This window comes from Hemitrygon akajei, chromosome 1 (assembly GCF_048418815.1).
Source record: "Hemitrygon akajei chromosome 1, sHemAka1.3, whole genome shotgun sequence".
NCBI lineage: Eukaryota > Metazoa > Chordata > Chondrichthyes > Myliobatiformes > Dasyatidae > Hemitrygon > Hemitrygon akajei.
The window spans coordinates 115,822,150-115,842,341 of NC_133124.1; the positions used below are offsets into that span (position 1 = coordinate 115,822,150).

At 43.8% G+C, this 20,192-nt stretch overlaps 1 protein-coding gene across 1 annotated transcript in view; it reads left to right on the top strand.

The window, feature by feature from the left end:
- Window positions 1–20,192, top strand: part of tshz1 (teashirt zinc finger homeobox 1) — a 232,088-nt gene that overhangs the window by 81,091 nt on the left and 130,805 nt on the right. The window contains exon 2 of the mRNA XM_073050550.1: window positions 16,648–19,758. Within this exon, the coding sequence (XP_072906651.1) occupies window positions 16,648–19,751 (3,104 nt within the window). The 3' untranslated portion in view covers window positions 19,752–19,758. The remainder of the gene's footprint in view (window positions 1–16,647; window positions 19,759–20,192) is intronic.

Below are 20,192 nucleotides of genomic sequence, written 5' to 3' on the forward strand. Positions count from 1 at the left end.
CCTATCATGTAGCGGAATGGTAGAATTTGCTTTTGGGAGTGCTTGTGGAATAAAATAGGATTATTATGAAATTAGTGTGAATTAGTTGGTCAGTTTAGATTCAGTTCGCAGAAATGACTGTGATCTTCAAATATACTGACATTGAATTGCCAAAGAGAAAGTATTCTGCTGTTTTCTTTAGTAAAATGCTAACTCTCAAAAACATGGCAGTTGAATGAGTTTGGTTTATTTCGGCTTCGCCTGAATCTGGTGTCCAAAGTCATCAATGGATGTGTAATTGAAACAGAAAAATGCTGGGATACTTAGTAGGTCAGGCAGCATCTGTGGAAAGAGAAACAGAATTAATGTTTCAGGTCAATGATCATTCCTTAAGAAGAGCAAGAGAATTCTCCCCAGTGTCCAATAAACATTTGCCAGTCAAGTGTCACAAGCACTAATTATTCATTGTCACAATGCATTTGCTGAGGTTGCTAAAGAATTCGTAGATTACAATAGTGGGAATATTTCAGAAGCACATAAGCAGGTTTAAAGCATTTTGGGATATCCCAAGGTCTTGGAATGAAAAAGACCAAATGCCAGAACCAATCAGTGGGTCAGGCAGCATCAGTGGAAGAAGCTCTCTGACCTGAGATATTAAATCTGCTTCTCTTTCCACAGGCCCATCATTTTCTGTTTTTAGCTCAGATTCCCAGTGTCCGAAGTTTCGTTTTAACTTCTGTTTATTGAGGTCACAGAAGTTTCAGCAGAATGCACGCCTGCCTCAATGGAACAATAAATTTCACGACATGTGCTAGCGATATTAATCCTGATTCTGATTCTTATGTTACTATCGATGAAAGTCGGTAACCTGCACGCACTTTGAAAAGCACACTCTCCTTTTTGGCCAGCATGGTACCCAAATAAACCTCAGGCCTTCTGGATCCACACACGTGATCAGACACACTCTGGGAAGGTTTGCCTGCACACAGTTTAAGTTTATCTGTGTGGAGAGGAAATTGGTCTCAACATGAGTGAGATGAATGGAAAAGCTTCCCCCTTCCTCACTTTATCATAACGCATCTGGAATGTGGAAAGAAATCACCAGGAATAATCCCCGTTCCATATTTCAACCCAGAGTTAAATCGTAAAGGGTTTTATTTTCCTTAAATTAAACATAAGGATATGTGAGGGACATTATGCCTAGCCAGTGCAGAATAATAAAAAGGATCCCCACTGCTGCCTGCTTTCTTTAATGGACATTTCTAGTTAATTGGATGTATTAAGAAATATCTTTCCTGATTAAATTTGTTAAAGGAACCGTCACATCGCTGCTTGAACTACAGTCTTCAGGGCTCACTCAGATTGCAGCTGCAAATTAGCATAGGATTGATTTCAGATCCTCTTCAGTGTGTAAAGCCAAGGAGATAGAGACAGAATATGTGGCTGATAGATGATGCAAAGAGACGTTGGGCCTGGCTTCTACATCCCAGCTTTTATTTTAAATTCTTTCACAAGGTGCAGACATTGCTAGCGGGGGCCACACATTTATTGCAGTCTTAACTGCCCGTGAGAAGGTAGTGCGGTGCTGCCTTCTCAAATCCCTGCTGTTCATGTGGTAATGTGTGCACACAATTGAATTGAATGGCCCCGTTCAGAGGGCAAATCAGGGGTGATTGTGGCCAGAGGTAAGGATCGCAGACTTTCCTATCCATAGGACATTAGTGAGCAGAGTCACTACCTCATATCTCCAGTACATTGTCTTCAGTCCTGACCTCTAATGGTGTCTGTGCAGAGTTTGCATGTTCACCCCGTCACCTCTTGGGTTTCTCTCAAATGCTCTGGTTTCCTCCAACATTCCAAATATGTGTGTATCATTGGGTTAATTGGCCACTGTAAGTTGTGTAGGTGAGTGGTAGAGGGGGAGTTGTGGGGGAGAATATAATGGTATTAGTGTAGGATGAATGAAATGGGAACTCGGTAGTTGGCATGGATTTTGTGGACCGAAAGACCTGATTTTGTGCAGTATGACTCTCTTTAAAAACATAATGGTACGTTAATTTCACTGTCACCAGCGTTTTTAATCCATATATTTAATTAACTAAACTTTAATTCCCCAGTTACCGATGGGGCTTGAACCTGTATTGCCTTGAAAGAGCGACAATCCTGAATTGCAGTTGAGAATTGCTCATATTTTGGTAATTGCACTGATTAACTGAAGAGAGTGATGCGGAATTGTTCCCTTTTGTGAAAATCTCTTTCACATTCACAAGCCCCAACAGTTCCTCTTTTAAAGAAAATTAAAACAGTTTTTTAAAAAAAATAATAATTTTAAATTCAATGGAGCTACCTACTTGAATTTTCTGAAATGCATCTATAAGTATATGCATCTTACAGATTATTAAGAGATTTTTTTTTAAATGCAACTCTTGTTTTAACTAGTTGTTCTGCTCCCTTGTTAAAATCTATCCGTAATAATCATGAATGCGAGTATTGTTTCCAGGAAGGTACTGAAGTGGAAAACAGCATCTGTAGGTATCTTCCAGCCATCTTCCCCATGGGCTGAATATCAAATCAAATGGTGATCAAATGCACACTTTTAGTAAAAAGAAAAGAGAGAAAGTCTGTTTGCTTCTGTCAAGGTGAGTTGAATACTGACACAAACCTTCACTCCTTTTGTTTATACCAGATCTGATTCCTGCTAGACATTTGATTTTATTAATGTATTAACCAGTCTTTTTTTTACTCCCCTGCTGCCCATCACACAATTTTCAATAAAATAAAGTGATACTGACTCTGGCTGATGGATTATAAATCATTTGAGATGAAATTGCAAGATAATTTGAAAACTTAACAGTTTGCATTTTGCAGTTGGGATGTGGGTTTTGCAGAATTGCGGTTTTTTTTTTAATGACCATCTTGCATTTTATTAGTGGCTTGTTGAGACATCTATCACACCGTTCCTTTCCTGTTAGCAGTGGACATGTTACTGCATTAAGGAGAGTTGCACCATTGACGCTCGCATTAGCTGGTCCAAAAAAGATAGCTGTATTTTCATTGACACTCAATGCATTACCATAATTGGCTTTTCTACATGATAGGGCAGAGGAAATAATAATGTCATTTTATTTACAGCCAGAGTGTCCCTTTATGAGACTTCTCCAAGTTTCTGCCGTGCTGTGTAGGTCAAATGACATCTTTTGATCACTGCTGTCCAAAGATATCAACGCTGAGTGGCAAGTAATGGAGACCCAATGACAAACCAAATCTGGCAAAGAAATAAGATTGCCAGTTTCCTATTAAACAGCCTGCTAAACAGCGTAGCATCACTTTGTCTGCTATGAACCTACCCTGACCACCTAAATCAGTGGAGTGAAAGGAGACTGAATTGAACATTAGCACTGCAAATGACTGCAATGATTGCCACTACCCGCCCACACATATTCCACCCCCCCACTCCATCCCCTCACCCCACTTCTCCCTCTCCCCTTCCCAGAAAAAAAAGCTAGTAAACAGTGTGAGTTACAGTTACCCGTTTCTTATCCGATTTGATTTTCATTCTGCTCGGCTGTGATGTTCAGGTCTGGTTTATTTAGGGCTTGACATCAGCCAAATTATTGATTTAACAACTTGTGCATTGGAGAGAATACTATTTCCTTCGTGTACTTCCCTCCACTGCTTATGTTCATTCTTCATCTGTGAATTTAAAAAAATATACATATACCTTCATTCTTATTGTACTTGGACGTTATCTCATGATATTTTAATCCAGATTTTTATACACCATTTTGATTTGTTCTCTTTTGCTTAAGAATCCTCAGGGTCATGTTTTTCTTTGTGTGTTAATGTAAATTTTTGTTTGCTGATTCGCCCCCTCCCTTTCACCGCTAGTTCACTCCCATTTTTATACACCTTGCCATCCAATGATGATGACAATAGATCCTGAAATGCCTACTGTGTTAAGCTGGAATTGCTGTGAGCCCCAAGGCTGTGCCAGCCCAATCTCTTGTTCCCTCCATAACAGACCCATCTTGCCTTCCACCACAGTGCCAACTGTCTAAGTGAGCCAGGACCATTCTTACACAAAGTGACAATGTGTTTGTAGGGGTTGCCATCTCTTCTGTCACGAATGGCCTGATCCATCTCTTGGAACTAACTTATCCAACAAAAGAATGATTTATATTTAGAGCACTGAATAGTTAACATGAGAACTGAACAGATTATTATTGTATTCTTACCGAGAACTGAATTGTATCCTTAAATCTAATCAAGTCAGGTAAAGTACTTGAAGTGCAAGACAGAATTAACATAGAATGATGCAGCACAGTAGGCAATCATTCAAGGCGAAAAGATTGGACAGAATGCGAAGAAGATTTATGAGGATGTTACCTGGATTTAAGGGCCTGAGTTATAGGGAGAGGTAGGCAGGCTAGGACTTTAATTTTTGGTAATTAGTAATTGGTTTATTATAGCTACATGTACCAAGATACAGTTTTTATTTACCTACTACCCAAATAGATCTTCCCATACATACAGAGGCTATAAAAAGTATTCCCTTCCCCCATTGGAAGTTTTCATGTTTTATTATTTTACAACATTGCATCTCGGTGGATTTAATTTGGAAGTACATTGAGGGAATACAATAGCAGAATGCAGAATATAATGTTACAGTTACAGAGAAAGTGCAGTGCAGGTAGACAAGTGAATGGGTCATGATGAAGTAGATTGAGAGATCAAGGGTTAATCTTTATCATTCAATGGTCTTATAACTGTGGGATAGAAGCTATTAGTGAACCTAGTGGTATGCGTTCTGAAACTTTTGTATCTTGTGCCCAGTGGAAGGGGCAAGAAGAGGGAATGACCAGGGTGGGAGGTGTCTTTAAAATGCAGGAAACTGAGGGATGAACTTATAGGAGTGTCATGTATGCAGCCTTTTGTCCCCCAGGGAACGTGAACTAAATACTAGAGAGCACTGGTTTAAGATGAGAGAGCAAGATTTTAAAGGGACTGGGGGTAACCTCTTCATGCAGAGGTTGGCATCTACATGGAATGAGCTGCCGGAGAATGTAGTTGAGGCAGGTACAACAACAGCATGAAAAAGACATTTGGATAAGAATATGCATAGCAAAAGCTTAGAGGGATATGGGCCAAAAGTGGGCAAATGGGACTAGCTTAGGTGTGCACCTTAGTCAAATTGGGCTGACTGGCCTGTTTCTATGCTCTATCACTCCCTAATTCCATTCAGCCCATTATACCTGTACAAACTTTGGAATGAGGTCTCCAGCTGTGGAGAATGAAAAGCTAATGTTTCAGTCGGAGACTTTTCTATCAGAACTGGCAAAGAGAGAAAACCCAGGGCAGCACACTAAAGCTCCATAGATGCTGCCTGACCAAGAGTTCCACTAACATTTTGTCTGTTGCTGCGGATTCCAGCATCTGTAGACTCTTGTGTCTCTCCTCCATAGAATTTTAATGCTCTATCTCAATCCTACTGGAGAACATTAATTTCCTGTCCATTCCCAATCTGATCTATCTGCCTGTGACCCCCTGTATTGTTAGAACAAGACCCAAGGCAGTTTTCAGGAACAACACCTCATCTAGCCGCATTGCAGCATGCAGAACTCAGTATCATGCAACTTACAGTAGAACAGTACAGCAGAAATGGACATTTCAGCCCATGATGTTGAACTGAGCTAATTAAATACATAATTGAAAACCCACTAAGCTAGCCCCGTCTGCCTACACAAATCCATATACCTCCGTTATCTGCATGTTCTTGTGTGTACCTAAGAGTGTCTTAAATGCTTCTGACCTATTCGCCCCAACAATCATGCCTACCGGCACATTTTAGGCACCCATCGTTCTCCATGTAAAAAAACTTGCCTGCAGAACTCACCGATGCCTCTGCTTCCTCAGGAGGCTAAAAGAAATTCTGCATGTCTCCATCAACTCTTACCAATTTTTATCGATGCACCCAAGAAAGCCATCTGTCTTGTTCTGTCTGGTTGCTTAATAGCTTGGTATGCCAACTGCTCTACACATTTCTGCAAGAAACTACTGAAAGTTGTGAACACAGCTCACAACATTACAGAAACCAGCCTACCCTCCGTGGACCCTGTCTGTACTTATTGCTGCCTCAGTAAGGCAGCCAGCATAATCAAAGACCCCACCACTGTGAACATCTGTCTTCTCCCCTCTCTCATCAGGTAGAAGATATGAAAGCCTAAAGGCATCAACCACCAGGCTGAAGGACAGTGTTTATCCCACCATTATCAAACTCTTGTATGAGACAATGGACTCTTCTCTTTGCCTCACACTCTACCTTGATGTGATCGTGCACTTCATCGTTCATCAGCACTGCACTTTCTCCACAGCTTTTACTCTTTACCTTGTTCTAACTCAATGCACTGTGTGACGATTTGATCTGTATAAACGGTATACAAGACAAGCTTTTCATTGTATCTTTGTACAGGAGACACTAATAAACCAACACCAATACCAATAGTAATGCATCTCCTCTGGACTAATCTCCTCTCACCTTAAATGCATGTTAGATATTTCCACCCTGGAAGCTAGATGTTGGCTGTATACTCTTTCTATGCTACTCATAATCTTAGAAAATTCTATCTGATCTCCCCTCAAACTCTGCCACTCCAGAGAAAACAATCCAAATTTGTCCACAATCTTTTTATACAACAGCCCCTTATACTACAATCCTCCAATCCAAACAACACCCTTGTAAAACGTTTCGGTACCCTCTCAAAAGTCTAAATAAAATTCTAAATCCAAGATCAAATTCTATGACATTAAATTCCAACCAAATCCATTTCCACCAAATCTGTAGATATTACACTCCAGCTCACAACTACTACATAAAATAAATTCTGCTCTTGCTTTGGGTTCTCATATAAAAAAATCAAAGATTTTAGTTCCAAGCACGAGAAAGTCTGCAGATGCTGGAAATTCAAGCAACACACACAAAATGCTGGAGGAACTCAGCAGGCCAGGCAGCATCTATGGAAAAGAGTATTGTCGACATTTCCACTGAGACCCTTCAGCAGGACTGGAGATTTTAGTTTTACTTTTTTTTTTCTGAAAAGTAAGGAAGCTGACTTTTTTCATTGGAGAACCAAGGTGAGAAGTCAAGGTTTCTAATGATGACAGAAGCAACAAGTGCTTGGGACCATACCAATAATTATTAAGCATTAATAACGAGTATGTACTCTTGCACATGTGCATATTGAGCATTTTTAACATGCTGCTTGAAATGTGGTCAAATTTAACTTTGTGGGTACTGGGTTTGTTTGGAAGAAAAAATATCAAGTAGGTTGAGAAATTGCTCATGTTGTTAATTCCGAGGACCTGTCCTGGAAATAAGTGCAATTATGAAGCAAGTATGGCAGCACCTCTACTTCCTTAGGAGTTTGCAAAGATTTGTCAGGACATCTAAAACTTTGGCAAACTTTTATGGATGTGTAGTGCAGAGAATATTGACTTTCTGCATCACAGTCTGCTATGGAACACCAATACCATTGAATGGAAAACCCTACAAAAAGTAGTTGATACGGTCCAGTCCATCACAGGTAAAGCCCTCCCGACCATTGAACACATATTCATGAAGCGTTGTCGCGGGAAAGCAGTATCTATCATCAAGGATCCTCACCACTCAGGACATTCTCTCTTCTAGCTGCTGTCATTAGGAAAAAGGCACATGAGTCTCAGAACTCTCAGGAACAGTTACCCCTCAGCCATCAGGCTCCTGAACCAAAGGGGGTAACTTCAATCACCTTCACTCAAACCATCACTGAAATGTTCCCCAACCTATGGACTCACTTTCAAGAGCTCTTCATCTCACACTCTAGATATTTATTGCTTAATTATTATTATTATTTCTTTTGTATTTTCACAATTTGTTGTCTTTTGCTCACTAGTTGAATACCCAAGCTGGCGCAGTCTTTCATTGACTCTGTTATGGTTATTGGATTTACTGAGTATGTTCGCAAGAAAATGAATCTCAGGGTTGTATATGGTGACATATATGTACTTAGTAATAAATTTACTTTGAACTTTGAAGAAGACAGCTCCATCATTAAAGAAACAGAAGATTATAGGAGAAAGTGTGGGTTTCAAGGAAGGAAAAAGTGACTCGCGTGAAAACGCTTTGAATAAATATTATAAAATCAACTCATCTTTTAAACATCTCCTTACTCTTAATAACAAATAAGCTCCACTCATACACTGAATGTGATTTTTAATTTGGTAAATTAAATGTTCCTTGCAAGAAGTATGCATTAATTTGATATGTGGCTAGTATATTGGAATACTCAAGTATGGTAGGGAGCTGATTTGCATCAGGGAACAGTTTGAAATCGCATAAAGGGTTTACATTGCGTAAGCAATGTGCCCAATGATGCAGTGCATTGGTTATTCATTTTCTGGCTTGCAGCCCTGTTCACTGAGAGGTTTTTGTTAAAAAAAGTTCTAAAGTGACCATGAGCCAAAACGTTGTTTTATTGTGTGACGCATATTGTGGCTACGTCATTTGTGGCTTAGCCTCTGGTACAAATTAAGTTCAGTTGTTTAGTTACGTATTGATGTAATTCCAGTGCGGTGGTTAAGTGGCTTTGATGGTTATCAACAATGCAAAAGATAGGGGCAGAAACTCCTTGAATGAATCACATGAACTTTTGTAACTCTTCCTATCATTGAGAAACAGAAAACAGCCTCTTCCATCAATGGGGAAACAACTGTGAATTCTGAGGATAATCTCCAGCATCTGCCAAACCTCTGGCCATCCCCTTCAGAGACCTAATTCCCCAAGAAGACCAGAAGAAGGCGCAGCCTTTGTACCATTGTCAGCATGAATGCTTCATGGACTGAGGCAGATGAAGAATAATCCTGTCATTTGCGCTTAAATTTCACCAATCTTTTTTCAGTTTGTGCTGCAGGTGGTAATGTCAAGTGCAATTGCTGGCAAAATTCAGCTTGCTGCTGTTTGCTTTGGCATCATCTGTTCATTTAAGTAGCACCCTTTGATAGTCCAAAGTACATTCACGATAATAAATATTTTTGAAGAGCATTTATTAATACGGTGCAGGAATTGCAGCAGCCTAATTGTGTCAAGTAGGCACCTCCATTGAGGAGGTACAGGAGCCTGAAGACACACACTCAATGTTTTAGGAATAGCTTCTTCCCCAGAACCATCAGATTTCTGAATGTAGAACAAACTCATGTACACTACCTCAGCATTTTTACTCTTCTTTGATCTTTTTGCACTACTTCTTAATTGATTATTTAAATATATTTCTTATTGTAACTTACCTTTTTTAAAATTATGTATTGCAATGTACTGCTGCCGCAAAGCAAAATATTTCACAACATATGCCATTGATATTAAACATGATTCTGATTCTGTGTATGGCAAGCTCCCACAAAACAACAATGCAATATGACTAGGTGATCTTTTCTGGTGTTTGTTGATAGATAAACATCAGCTGCACCACTAACAAAAAATGTTTACTTGTTTTTCCTCAGAGTAGTGCCATGTATTATCTCCTCTCCTCCCATCGGAAAGAGCAGGCAGAACTTTGTTTGAAAATATTATCCATAGAACAGCATATCTAACAATGTAGTGCCTCCTTGGTGTTGCACTTCACTAGGAGAAAGATAATGTACTCACAAAAAAACGTGCAAGATCATTGAAGCTGAACTTTACTAGCAGCTGCTATGGATTTAATTTAGATTTCAGGTGAAGAGGTGAGGCAAATGGAGCATTTATAACCTGATCTTTTTAAGTTTTAACTTAGTTAAAGCAAGAGAAGGCACAGTATACTTAAGATGTTGGAATCTGAAGCACCACACAAAACGCTGGAAGAATTCAGCAGGTTAGATAGCTTCTACGGAGAGAAAGGGACAGTGGGCATTTAGGATTGAGATCTTTCATTTTGGCTAATGGGAATCTAAAGTTTGTCTAATCACTATCTTTTATTTTCAACTCTGATCAAGAAGGAAACTGAAAGACAGCCTCAAAAATGTTGTGCTGATCCTGATACTAATTTATACTAAACATCATCCTCCTGTGTATCACCAATACTGTATGCCTCATTCCCTTTGTATTCAGGTTTCTATCTAAAAGTCTCTTAACCTATTCCAGTCACTTTGCACTCTCTGTGTAAAAAAAAAACTTGTCCCTTATGTTGCCTTTAGACTTCTCCCCTCTAACCTTAGAATCATGTCCTCTGGTGTACTTTTAAAATTTTTGGCAGATCACTGTTAGAGAACAGGTTATACTAGAGGTCGCAAATTCCCGTCCTCCTATTGGTTAAGCTTTGTGCTTTTTTCCTGAAACAATTTAACACTTTTGATATTTATTTCTTTTAAACTTTTTTTTAAAGCAGTCGCATAGGTTGTACAACAAATGTTGTTCTTGTGGTATCAACCCTGAGCCGAGAATCGATGAGTAGTTCTGTCTGCCATTAGCCTCCCAGATTTTATTAGCCCTGTTAGTCCGTCCAAAATGCATCACCTCTCATCTTTCATGAGTAAATTGCACCTGCCATTTCACTGTCCATTTTATCAGAAGAAGCTGATGATGAAAGCATTTTCTACATTTAGAATATATTTATTTCTTCCAGCTATCCTCCAGAAAACACTTCAGTTTATGAGCCCTCCGATCTACCAAACCACACCCCCCCCCCCCTCCAACCAGGATACCTTGCTACTTTTCAGAGTTGTTCAATCAGTTACAGAAATGTTTTCTTTCTTTGCTCACTATTGAAGATAAAGATAGTGGTTAGGCGGACTTTCAATTTGATGAAGGGTCTCGGCCCAAAATGTTGCCTGTTTATTCACTTCCATAGATGCTGCCTGACCTGCTGAGTTCCTCCAGCAATGTATGTGCAGTGCATATATTTAGTAGGTTTAAAGTAACAAAGCACACCAAATCAGTTGCATAGGAGCATAATCAGACAAAGAGCGATTCCAAACAATCTAATCAAACATCAGGATAGATGGCGGATTCAAAGGGAAAGTTTTAAAGATTGTTTTAAAGGTTGAGATATCTAGGGGGGAAATCCACAGCTTAAGGACCTCAGAAATTTAAGGATGAGTGAATAAGTTCAGGGATCCTCTTGAGGAGGAACTGGGAGATTTTGGAGAAGGGAGCTGGAAAACAGGTGGGATCATGGAAGTAGTTGATAACAAGTGCAAAAATATCATTGTTGCTTAAGTAGAAACCAGTGTAAGTCACCCAGTAATGAGGCAAGAAGCAGGTAGCAGATTGGCGTGGTGAAATGGTCAGCAAGATTTTGGTTGATCTCGTCGTCATGGAGATCATGAAAGGACAACTAGATATACGTTGCTGAGGCTGTATCCCATGTTTATCCTTCTTCCCTGCATAAGGGACCCATTTCTTAGCTGCGACACGTGTCAACATACTGCTGCCCTTGTTATTCCTTATTGTTGGTCCTCTTGTAACATCCACTCAGTTTTACAGTTTTCTGTCAAACATCATGTGTCATTTACCTGGAGATTTAAACAAAGGAAAACTCAATGGACGATCACATTCATTTGCCCGATGGCTTCAATTCTTTTTCTCATTTTATTTTAGCTGCCATTTGTGGTTCAGTTCAGTTGTGTGACTTCACTTCTACACTTCTGACTCTTTGAAAGAATTAATACCATTTTGGCAGACAAATTCTTGCTATGTGCATCTTTCTCTAAAAATGTAGTGTGAGTGAGAATGCATTTAAATCAATGATCCACTGTAAACAATCTGTTTCCATTAGTCCCTGCTACACACACAAAATGGTGGAGGAACTTAATTGGCACCATCTATGGAGATGAATAAACAGGTGATGCTTTGGTCTGAGACTCTTCATCAGGACTAGAAAAGAATGGGGAAAATACCAGAGTAAAAAGTTGGAGAGAGGGGAAGGAGGACAGTTAGAAGGTGATAGGTGAAGCCAGGTGGGGAAAGGTAAAGGGTTGGAGAAGAAGGAATCTGATAGGAGAGGAGAGTGGACCGTGGGAGAAAGAGAAGAAGGAGGAGCATCGGGGGAAGTGATAGGAGGTGAGGAAAAGAGGTAAGAGGCCAGAGTGGGGAATAGAAGAGGGAATAGGGAGGGGAAAAGTAAAAAAGATACTGGAAGGAGAAATCGACATTCATGCCATCAGGTTGGAGGCTATCTAGATGGAATATGAGGTGTTGCTCCTCCACCCTGAGGGTGTCCTCATCGTGGCAGATTGGTGGAGGCCATGGCTGACATTTTGGAATGGGAATGGGGTTAGGATTAAAATGGTTGGGCACTGGGAAATTCCACTTTTGGCATATGGAGCAGAAGTGCTCATCAAAGTGGCCCCCCACCTGCTTCAACTCAGCCCATGTAGACCTTGCTACATCTCAGCAGGTTTTGACTAATCTCCACCAGGAAAGCCGTGTGGACTGAAGTTATCAATTGGTGGAATGAAATATAGGAAATGATTTCCTTTTTATTCAGTCATATTCCATTGTAAGGTTGCAATAAATGCACAATTACAATGTGGGTAAAATATTCCAAGTACTTGAAGAGATTGCCATGTATCTGCATTAGCATTTTAGCACACAGCATTGAATGATAATTTAGAAAAGTAAAATAGTGTAATGACCGTATTACTTAACATTAAAAAGAAATCTGGCTCAGCATGAGAATTCCTAATGGGGTGGAAACACGATCTTCTTCTTCATGTTATACTGGGAATGGCAGGCGCTGTGGTGAGTGTTGTGGAACACAGGGAGCTGGGAGTACAGGTGCACAGTTCTGCCATGCGAGTGGACAGGATGATGAAGAAGCATGCTAGCCTCCATCACTCAGGACTTCAAGTTTAGGAGTAGGGGACACTGGCCGGCGAGGCCGTAGTTGGAGTACTATTTATGCTGTTGGTCACCCTGATAGAGCAAAGGCATTGTCAAACTGGAGAAGGTACAGAAGGTATGATGCCTGGACTGGAGTCGGAGTTATCACGAGAGTTTGGCCACTCTGGGTCTGTACTCCAAAAGCACAGGAGAATGAGGGGTGCCCTCAATTCAAGTTTATAAAATCAAGAGGGATATGGATAAGGTGGGCAATGATAGTCTTCTCAGAGTTAGGGAATCCAAAGCTATCGAGCACAGATATAAGAAAAGAGGCAAAGATTTAAGAGTTCTGAGAGGTAACTTCTCAACACAGAGGGTAATGAGCTCCCGGAGGAAGTGATTCAGACGGGGCAGGGCTTGGAGGGTTACGCAGGCAGGGAGGATGCTGTGGTTGGCATGGACCTGTTCATATACTACAGTACTCTCTCTACCTTCTACTGCAGACAGTCCCTCGGTATTGAAGATGTCTTGCCTACAGTCTGGTTCTGTGGTTTCTGAGCTGGTTGATGAGGCAAGTGTGGGATGCATAGGAAGGCCAGGAGGTTCTGGGTGAGCTCCTTTCACCAGTTGCACTGAGTTTGTGAGGGCTTCTGATGAGTGTTTCTTGATTTTCGTGGGCTCCTTGAGGTCGTCAAGATCAGTCTTTCCAGTGGTTGATGGAAATTACAGTGCAGATTAGGCAGTGGTCAGTCTAACAATACCAGTACCTGGGACGGTGCGGGTAACGGGGACATTCCATGCAATCTCTGGTGATAATGTGCTCCAACAAGGATTGAGGAAGTTGCCAGTGAGATTCAGACACATTTTACGTATCACATGTACTTCCAAGTATACAGTGACATCTATTGTTTGTGTTAATAATCAACGCAACCTAAGGATGTGCTGGGGGCAGCTCGCGAGTTTGCCACACATTCTGGCGCCAACATAGCATGCCCACAAAGTTCAGCAGCGCAGCGCAGAACACAACAAACAACAGAACAACAACAGCAAACCAAGCCCCTTTCCTCCTCCCCACTCACCCACCCGCACAGGTAGACAGTACTCCAAGCCCAGAACAGGCCTCTGGGTCTCCAGTCGCTAGTCATATGCTGTCTCTCTGATAAAAGCAGTTTTAGTTTATGCTCAAATCTTGTTGTTAGGATGTGCACTTCCTAAAGATTGATGACTTATTTCCCTGTCAATTGATCTAATGAACAATATAATTTTAAAAAAACTGAGACACTCCCAGTCACTGATATCTAATCTTATATAAATTACAAAAGGCCATAAACACTTTGCAGGTTGGGGAGCGTCCACAGAGGAAGAACAATCTAATGTTTCAGCTCAATGGTCTTCCTTCAGAGCTGGGTAAGGTTGGAAGGAAACCTTTCCAGATGCAGGGGGATGTCGGGGCAGCAGAGAGAGCGAGAGACAAGATCAGTGATGAGGGACAGCAGAGGGCACTGAATGATACAGAGGTTGCTTCTGAAAGAGTGTGGTGAAGGTGTAAGTGATTAACAGAAGCTGCAACGGGGGAATACAAACAGGACAAGTAAATATCTGGAAGAGCCCTGAGGGAGTTGGAAATGTGATCTAAAGAGGCTGCAATTACTGATTGAACAATTAATACGGAACACTGCCGCACAGGAACAGGCCCTTAGACCCACAGTGTCTGTGTCGACCACGATGCCAAATTAAACTTATTGCTTCTGCCTGCAGATAATTCATATCTCCATATTCATGTGCTGGTCTAAAAGCTTCTTGAAAGCCACTGTCGTATCTGCTGCTGCCATCAGCCCTGGCCGCAAGCTCCAGGTCCCTGGAACTCCCAGTGTAAAGAGAACTTGCAGCCCTCCCCCACCTTAAAGCTCAGTCCTCTAGCGATCAACATTCCTACTCCCGGATGAAAGATTCTGGCTGTCTATCGATGCCTGATAATTTTAACGTCCCCACGCTTGCAGTATCTTCCTTTTGGGCCAGTCTGCACTTCTCCACAGTTGCTGCTGTGGTTCCATTAGCACCAGAGCTTTTCGAACTTAAACCCCAGGTTCTCCGGTGGAGGTAGTATTTGACTGTGAATTGTGAGTTAGAATCGAGGGCCTGAATACCCTGACACTAGTTTCTAAGCAACTTCAGTGTGTCAGTAGTGGCTCATCAGAAACTTCTCTACCCTCTGAATCAGAACCTAACACCCACGCTAAAGACCTAAGCTCAAAAATCTAGAACGATGGTGCCTGCACGAAGCTGAAGGAGGGGTGCATCTCTGGAGGTGACATTTTCCAGTGGCATGCAAAGAATACCAAGGCAATAATTTAACAAAGAATTAGGTCCCAATGCTTGGTTTTGATACAAACTTTGACAATTGATTTTTTTCCCCACAGGTATTGCTTAACCCAATGAGCTAACCGTTTTGACCACTGCACTACAAAGGACTTTGTTCCCTGTTATTCTATTTGTTTCCTCCCTTGTATAATTTGTGAAATTTATGTTTTTCTTGTGAATGTTGTGTGTCTAATGCTGTGTGCCTGTGATGCCGTTACAAGTAACTCTTTTTCATTGCATCTGGGCATTTGACAAAAAACTCACGACTTCGACTCTGGCAGGTTCTTCGCTGCTCCAGATTCCATCATCTCTGGCATCTTGTGTCTTTTAGTCACCAATGTTAACCCCTCTATCATTATCATTAGAGATGGGTTATCAAATTAACATCATGTTGACAATGGGGGTACAAGAGACTGCAGTTGCTGGAAATCTGGAATAGCAAACAAAAATATTAGATTAGATTAGCTTTATTTGTCACATGTACATTGAACCATACAATGAATTGCATCATTTGCATCAAATCAAATCACTGAGGTTGTGCTGGGTAACCTGCAAGAGTCACCATGCATCAACATCTCATGCCCACAACTCACTAAGCTTAACTATACATCTTTGGAATGTGGGAAGAAACCGGAGCATCTGGAGGAGATCCGTGCAGTCACGGGGAGAGCGTACAAGCTCAATACCGACAGTGGTGGGAATTGAACCATGATCTTGCAGTTGGCACTGTAATAATGCTATGCTAAGTGCTACAGTGCTGTGCCTGCCACTCCTAAAAGGATCTTAATGGCCAAGGCAGCATCCCTAGGGAGAGTTGAGACCGTTCATGTGGACTGAAAGATGGAGGGGAGATGGCCAGTACAAAAAGGTGGGGAGAAGGAGTGGAGCAAGAGCTGGTGGGTGATAGGTGGATCCTGGTGAGGTGGGGTGGGGGGGGGCTGATAGGCAGATAAGGGAGGAGAAGAGTGGGAGTGATGTAAGGAGCTGGTAGGTGACAGGTGGAAGTAACAAAGGGCTGAAGATGGAAACTAATTGAAGAGGACAGTGGAACAAGGAATCAGGTGGGGCAGAGATTTGGTGGGAGGAATGTGTTCCTGATGGAGAGGGCTGGGAAGGGAAATGACGAACTGATGGGGCCAGGTGGGATAAGGACTAAGAAATATTTATGGAACCTTGCTAAACACACAGTGGCTGACTTGTTTCCAGCATATAAACAATGACCAGATGTCATGAAATTAACTTTGTGATGCCCTGAGGTTCACTGCTAATGCCTTTGTCAATGTCAGTAGATTTTTGACGGTAGGGCAGGGAATAACTCGGGGTATGGTTGGGGCAGATGGAGTTTAGATCCAGTTGAATGGGAGGGATTGATTGGCCTTCTCCAGTCCTGAGGTGTACGATCCTCTGGCCTGACAGTATGTTGCCCCTGGTGTGCTCAGCTCTGGGTAATGCTTCTTTGTCTTTCTTTCCTTTGTCAGCATACGTCCCCGAAGAGGAACTGAAGGCAGCTGACTTGAGCAAGGACCTGCCCGAGGATGAGCTGCCTGCGGCGGGGGAGCAGGACTGCGAGTTCCACTGCCCCAAGGAGGAAGAGGAGAGCAAAGAGGCGGCCAGCTGCCAGAACTCACCGGCCAGCATGACGGCCAATCCTGAGCCGGGCGGTAGGTCGCCCGTCAGCGACGCCAGCGACCAGCTGGCGGACCTGCGGAGCGTCTCGTCCAAGGACGGGCAGGAGCGGGAGGAGGGGCTGGCCGAGGACAGGCTGCCGGCCTCGCGGGACAGCCTGGCGCAGATGAAGGCGGCCTACTCCAACCTGCTGAGCAGCTCCTACTGGACCAGCCTGGGCCTGGACCTGAAGACGGCCAACCAGGCCAGCGGCAGCGGCAGCAGCAACGGCAGCAGTCACAACGGCAGTGGCGGTGGCGTGGGCTATGACTGGCACCAGGCCGCGCTGGCCAAGACGCTCCAGCAGACCTCCTATGGAATCATCCCGGAGCCTAGCCTGTTCAGCACGGTGCAGCTGTACAGGCAGCAGAACAAACTGTTCGGGTCGGTGTTCACCGGCGCCAGCAAGTTCCGCTGCAAGGACTGCAGCTCGGCCTACGACACCCTGGTAGAGCTGACCGTGCACATGAACGAGACCGGCCACTATCGCGATGACAATCGCGACCGGGACCCCGACAACCCTCGCAAGTGGTCCAAGCCCAGGAAACGCTCCCTCATGGAGATGGAGGGCAAGGAGGATGCCCAGAAAGTCCTCAAGTGCATGTACTGTGGCCACTCCTTCGAGTCCCTGCAGGACCTCAGCGTGCACATGATCAAGACCAAGCACTATCAGAAGGTGCCCCTCAAGGAGCCTGTGCCAGCCCTGGCCTCCAAGCTTCTGCCTCCCAACAAGAGGAGGGCACAGCAGGAACCTCCGCCCTGCTCTCCGGAGTCTGCCCCAAATCCCTCAGGCCTACCTGCCGGAGAGTCAGCCTCAGCCCAGAAAGCAGCCAATCCTTACGTGACTCCAAACAACCGCTATGGCTACCAGAACGGCGCCAGCTACACCTGGCAGTTCGAGGCCCGCAAGGCGCAGATCCTCAAGTGCATGGAGTGCGGGAGCTCCCACGATACCTTGCAGCAGCTGACGGCGCACATGATGGTGACCGGGCACTTCCTCAAGGTCACCAACTCCGCCTCTAAGAAGGGCAAGCAGCTGGTGTTTGACGCAGTGGCCGAGGAGAAGATCCAGTCCATTCCCTTGCCTCCCTCCACCCCGGCACGGCTGGTGGCGCCCACTGCCCAAGCCAAGCCCGAAACCTCGCCGCCACCGCTGGCGGATGAGAGGAAGGAGCAGGAAGAAGAGCCGGCAGAGGAGGACGAGAAGGAGAGGGAGATAAAGGAGGAGAGGGAAGACCATGATGAGAAGTTTGAATCCACTTCCCAGTACCAGTATCTGCGGGAGGAAGATCTGGATGAGAGTCCGAAAGGTGGTATTGATATCCTGAAGTCTCTGGAGAACACGGTCACCTCTGCCATCAACAAAGCCCAGAATGGCGCTCCCACGTGGGGAGGCTATCCGAGTATTCATGCTGCTTATCAGCTCTCAGGAGCGATCAGACCCTTTCAAACGGCAGGGCAGAATGCCCAGTCAACCCAGTTCTACACCAACAACCTGAAGGCCCCATCTTCCGAGCACCTGGCTGTGGTGGAGCCCTCAGAATGCCAGTCGCCGCCACCTCAGAAGAGCAACGTCCATGCCATGGAAGAGCTGGTGGAGAAGGTTACGGGCAAAATGACCATCAAGGCGGAAGAGAAGGCTGCGGAGAAAGAGCAGGCAGCTGCTCCCAGAATCAAGGCTACCTGCGGCTCCTCATCCCCGGCTGTGAGGGACTCACCCAGGGCCGAAGACAGTGAGGTTTCAATGCAGCCATTGAGAAACAGCGATGGCCAGGAGGTGAAAGTGAAAAAGGAGGCCAATTTGGACGGCTCTTTCCCAAATGGGACGGAGTGTTTTAGGTCAACAGTCAGCAATGGCTGTAACAGTATGGCGATTATCACTGACCAGTCACCTGAGTCACCATTTGTCAATCCACTCAGTGCCCTCCAGTCAATTATGAACACGCACTTGGGCAAGGCAGCCAAGCCCCTGAGTCCCAGCCTTGACCCCTTGGCCATGCTGTACAAAATCAGCAACAGTGTGCTGGACAAGCCCATCTTCCCTGCCACTCAGGTTAAGCAGGCGGACATTGTGGACCGGTACTACTATGAAAATAACGATCAGCCAATAGACTTAACCAAATCAAAAAGCAACAAGAAGCTCATTTCTGCCATGACGGAGACGATTCTCTCCACATCACGGGAAAACGCGCTGTTGGACATCTCTGACATGGTGAAGAACCTCACGGGGCGGCTGACGCCCAAGTCGTCAACGCCCTCTACGGTGTCGGAGAAGTCAGAAGCCGATGCCAGCAGCTTCGAGGAAACCTTGGAGGATATCTCTCCCGTCCAGAAAAGGAAGGGCAGGCAGTCTAACTGGAACCCCCAACATCTCCTGATGCTGCAAGCTCAGTTTGCAGCCAGCTTACGGGAGTCTTCCGAAGGCAAATACATCATGTCGGACTTAAACCTCCACGAGCGGGTACACATTTCAAAGTTCACCGGCCTCTCTATGACCACGATAAGCCATTGGCTAGCCAACGTCAAGTATCAGTTAAGAAGGACAGGTGGAACGAAATTCCTGAAGAACTTAGACACGGGTCACCCAGTTTTCTTCTGTAATGATTGTGCCTCACAGTTTAGGACTCCTTCCAGCTACATAACCCACCTGGAGACTCACTTAGGGTTTTCTATGAAGGATCTCTCCAAGTTATCAGTAGAGCAGCTTCGCGAGCAGCAGGCGGTTTCTAAGGTGATACCAAATAGGTCCGTGAACTCAGTCGGGATGTCCGAGGAGGATGTAAACTCGACATTCCAGTGTAAAATGTGCAACAGGACATTTGTAAGCAAACATGCGGTCAAATTGCACCTTAGCAAAACACATGGCAAGTCTCCAGAGGACCACCTGTTATATGTAACTGAGTTTGAGAAACAGTAGCACCCAGGTAAGCAGAATGTTCCCATGTGCCTACTGGTTAATACACAGCATGATGGAACGTTTAAATGAATATTTTCCTCAAATGTCCCAATAGTTTTGTTTTGATGCCAATGCCTCCTAACAAGTAATCTTCAGCCTTATAAAAGCAGGGAAGTCATGCTGAATCTTTATAAGACACGGGCCTGGCCTCAGCGGGAGTATCAGGTTCAGTCTGGTATCCTCATTATAGGATACGAAGGTATTAGAGAATTACGAGCGACAGGGGAGATTTAGGAGTGACAGGGATGGATTGGAGAAGATAGGGCTGTAGAGAGAACTGATGGAAGTACATAAAAGGACAAGGGGTACGGACAGAGTGAATGGCGAGAGCTGTTTCCATTGGTGAAGGAGTCAAGGCATTAATGTCATGGGGACAAAAACGAGGGAAAGAGAAGGAAGAGT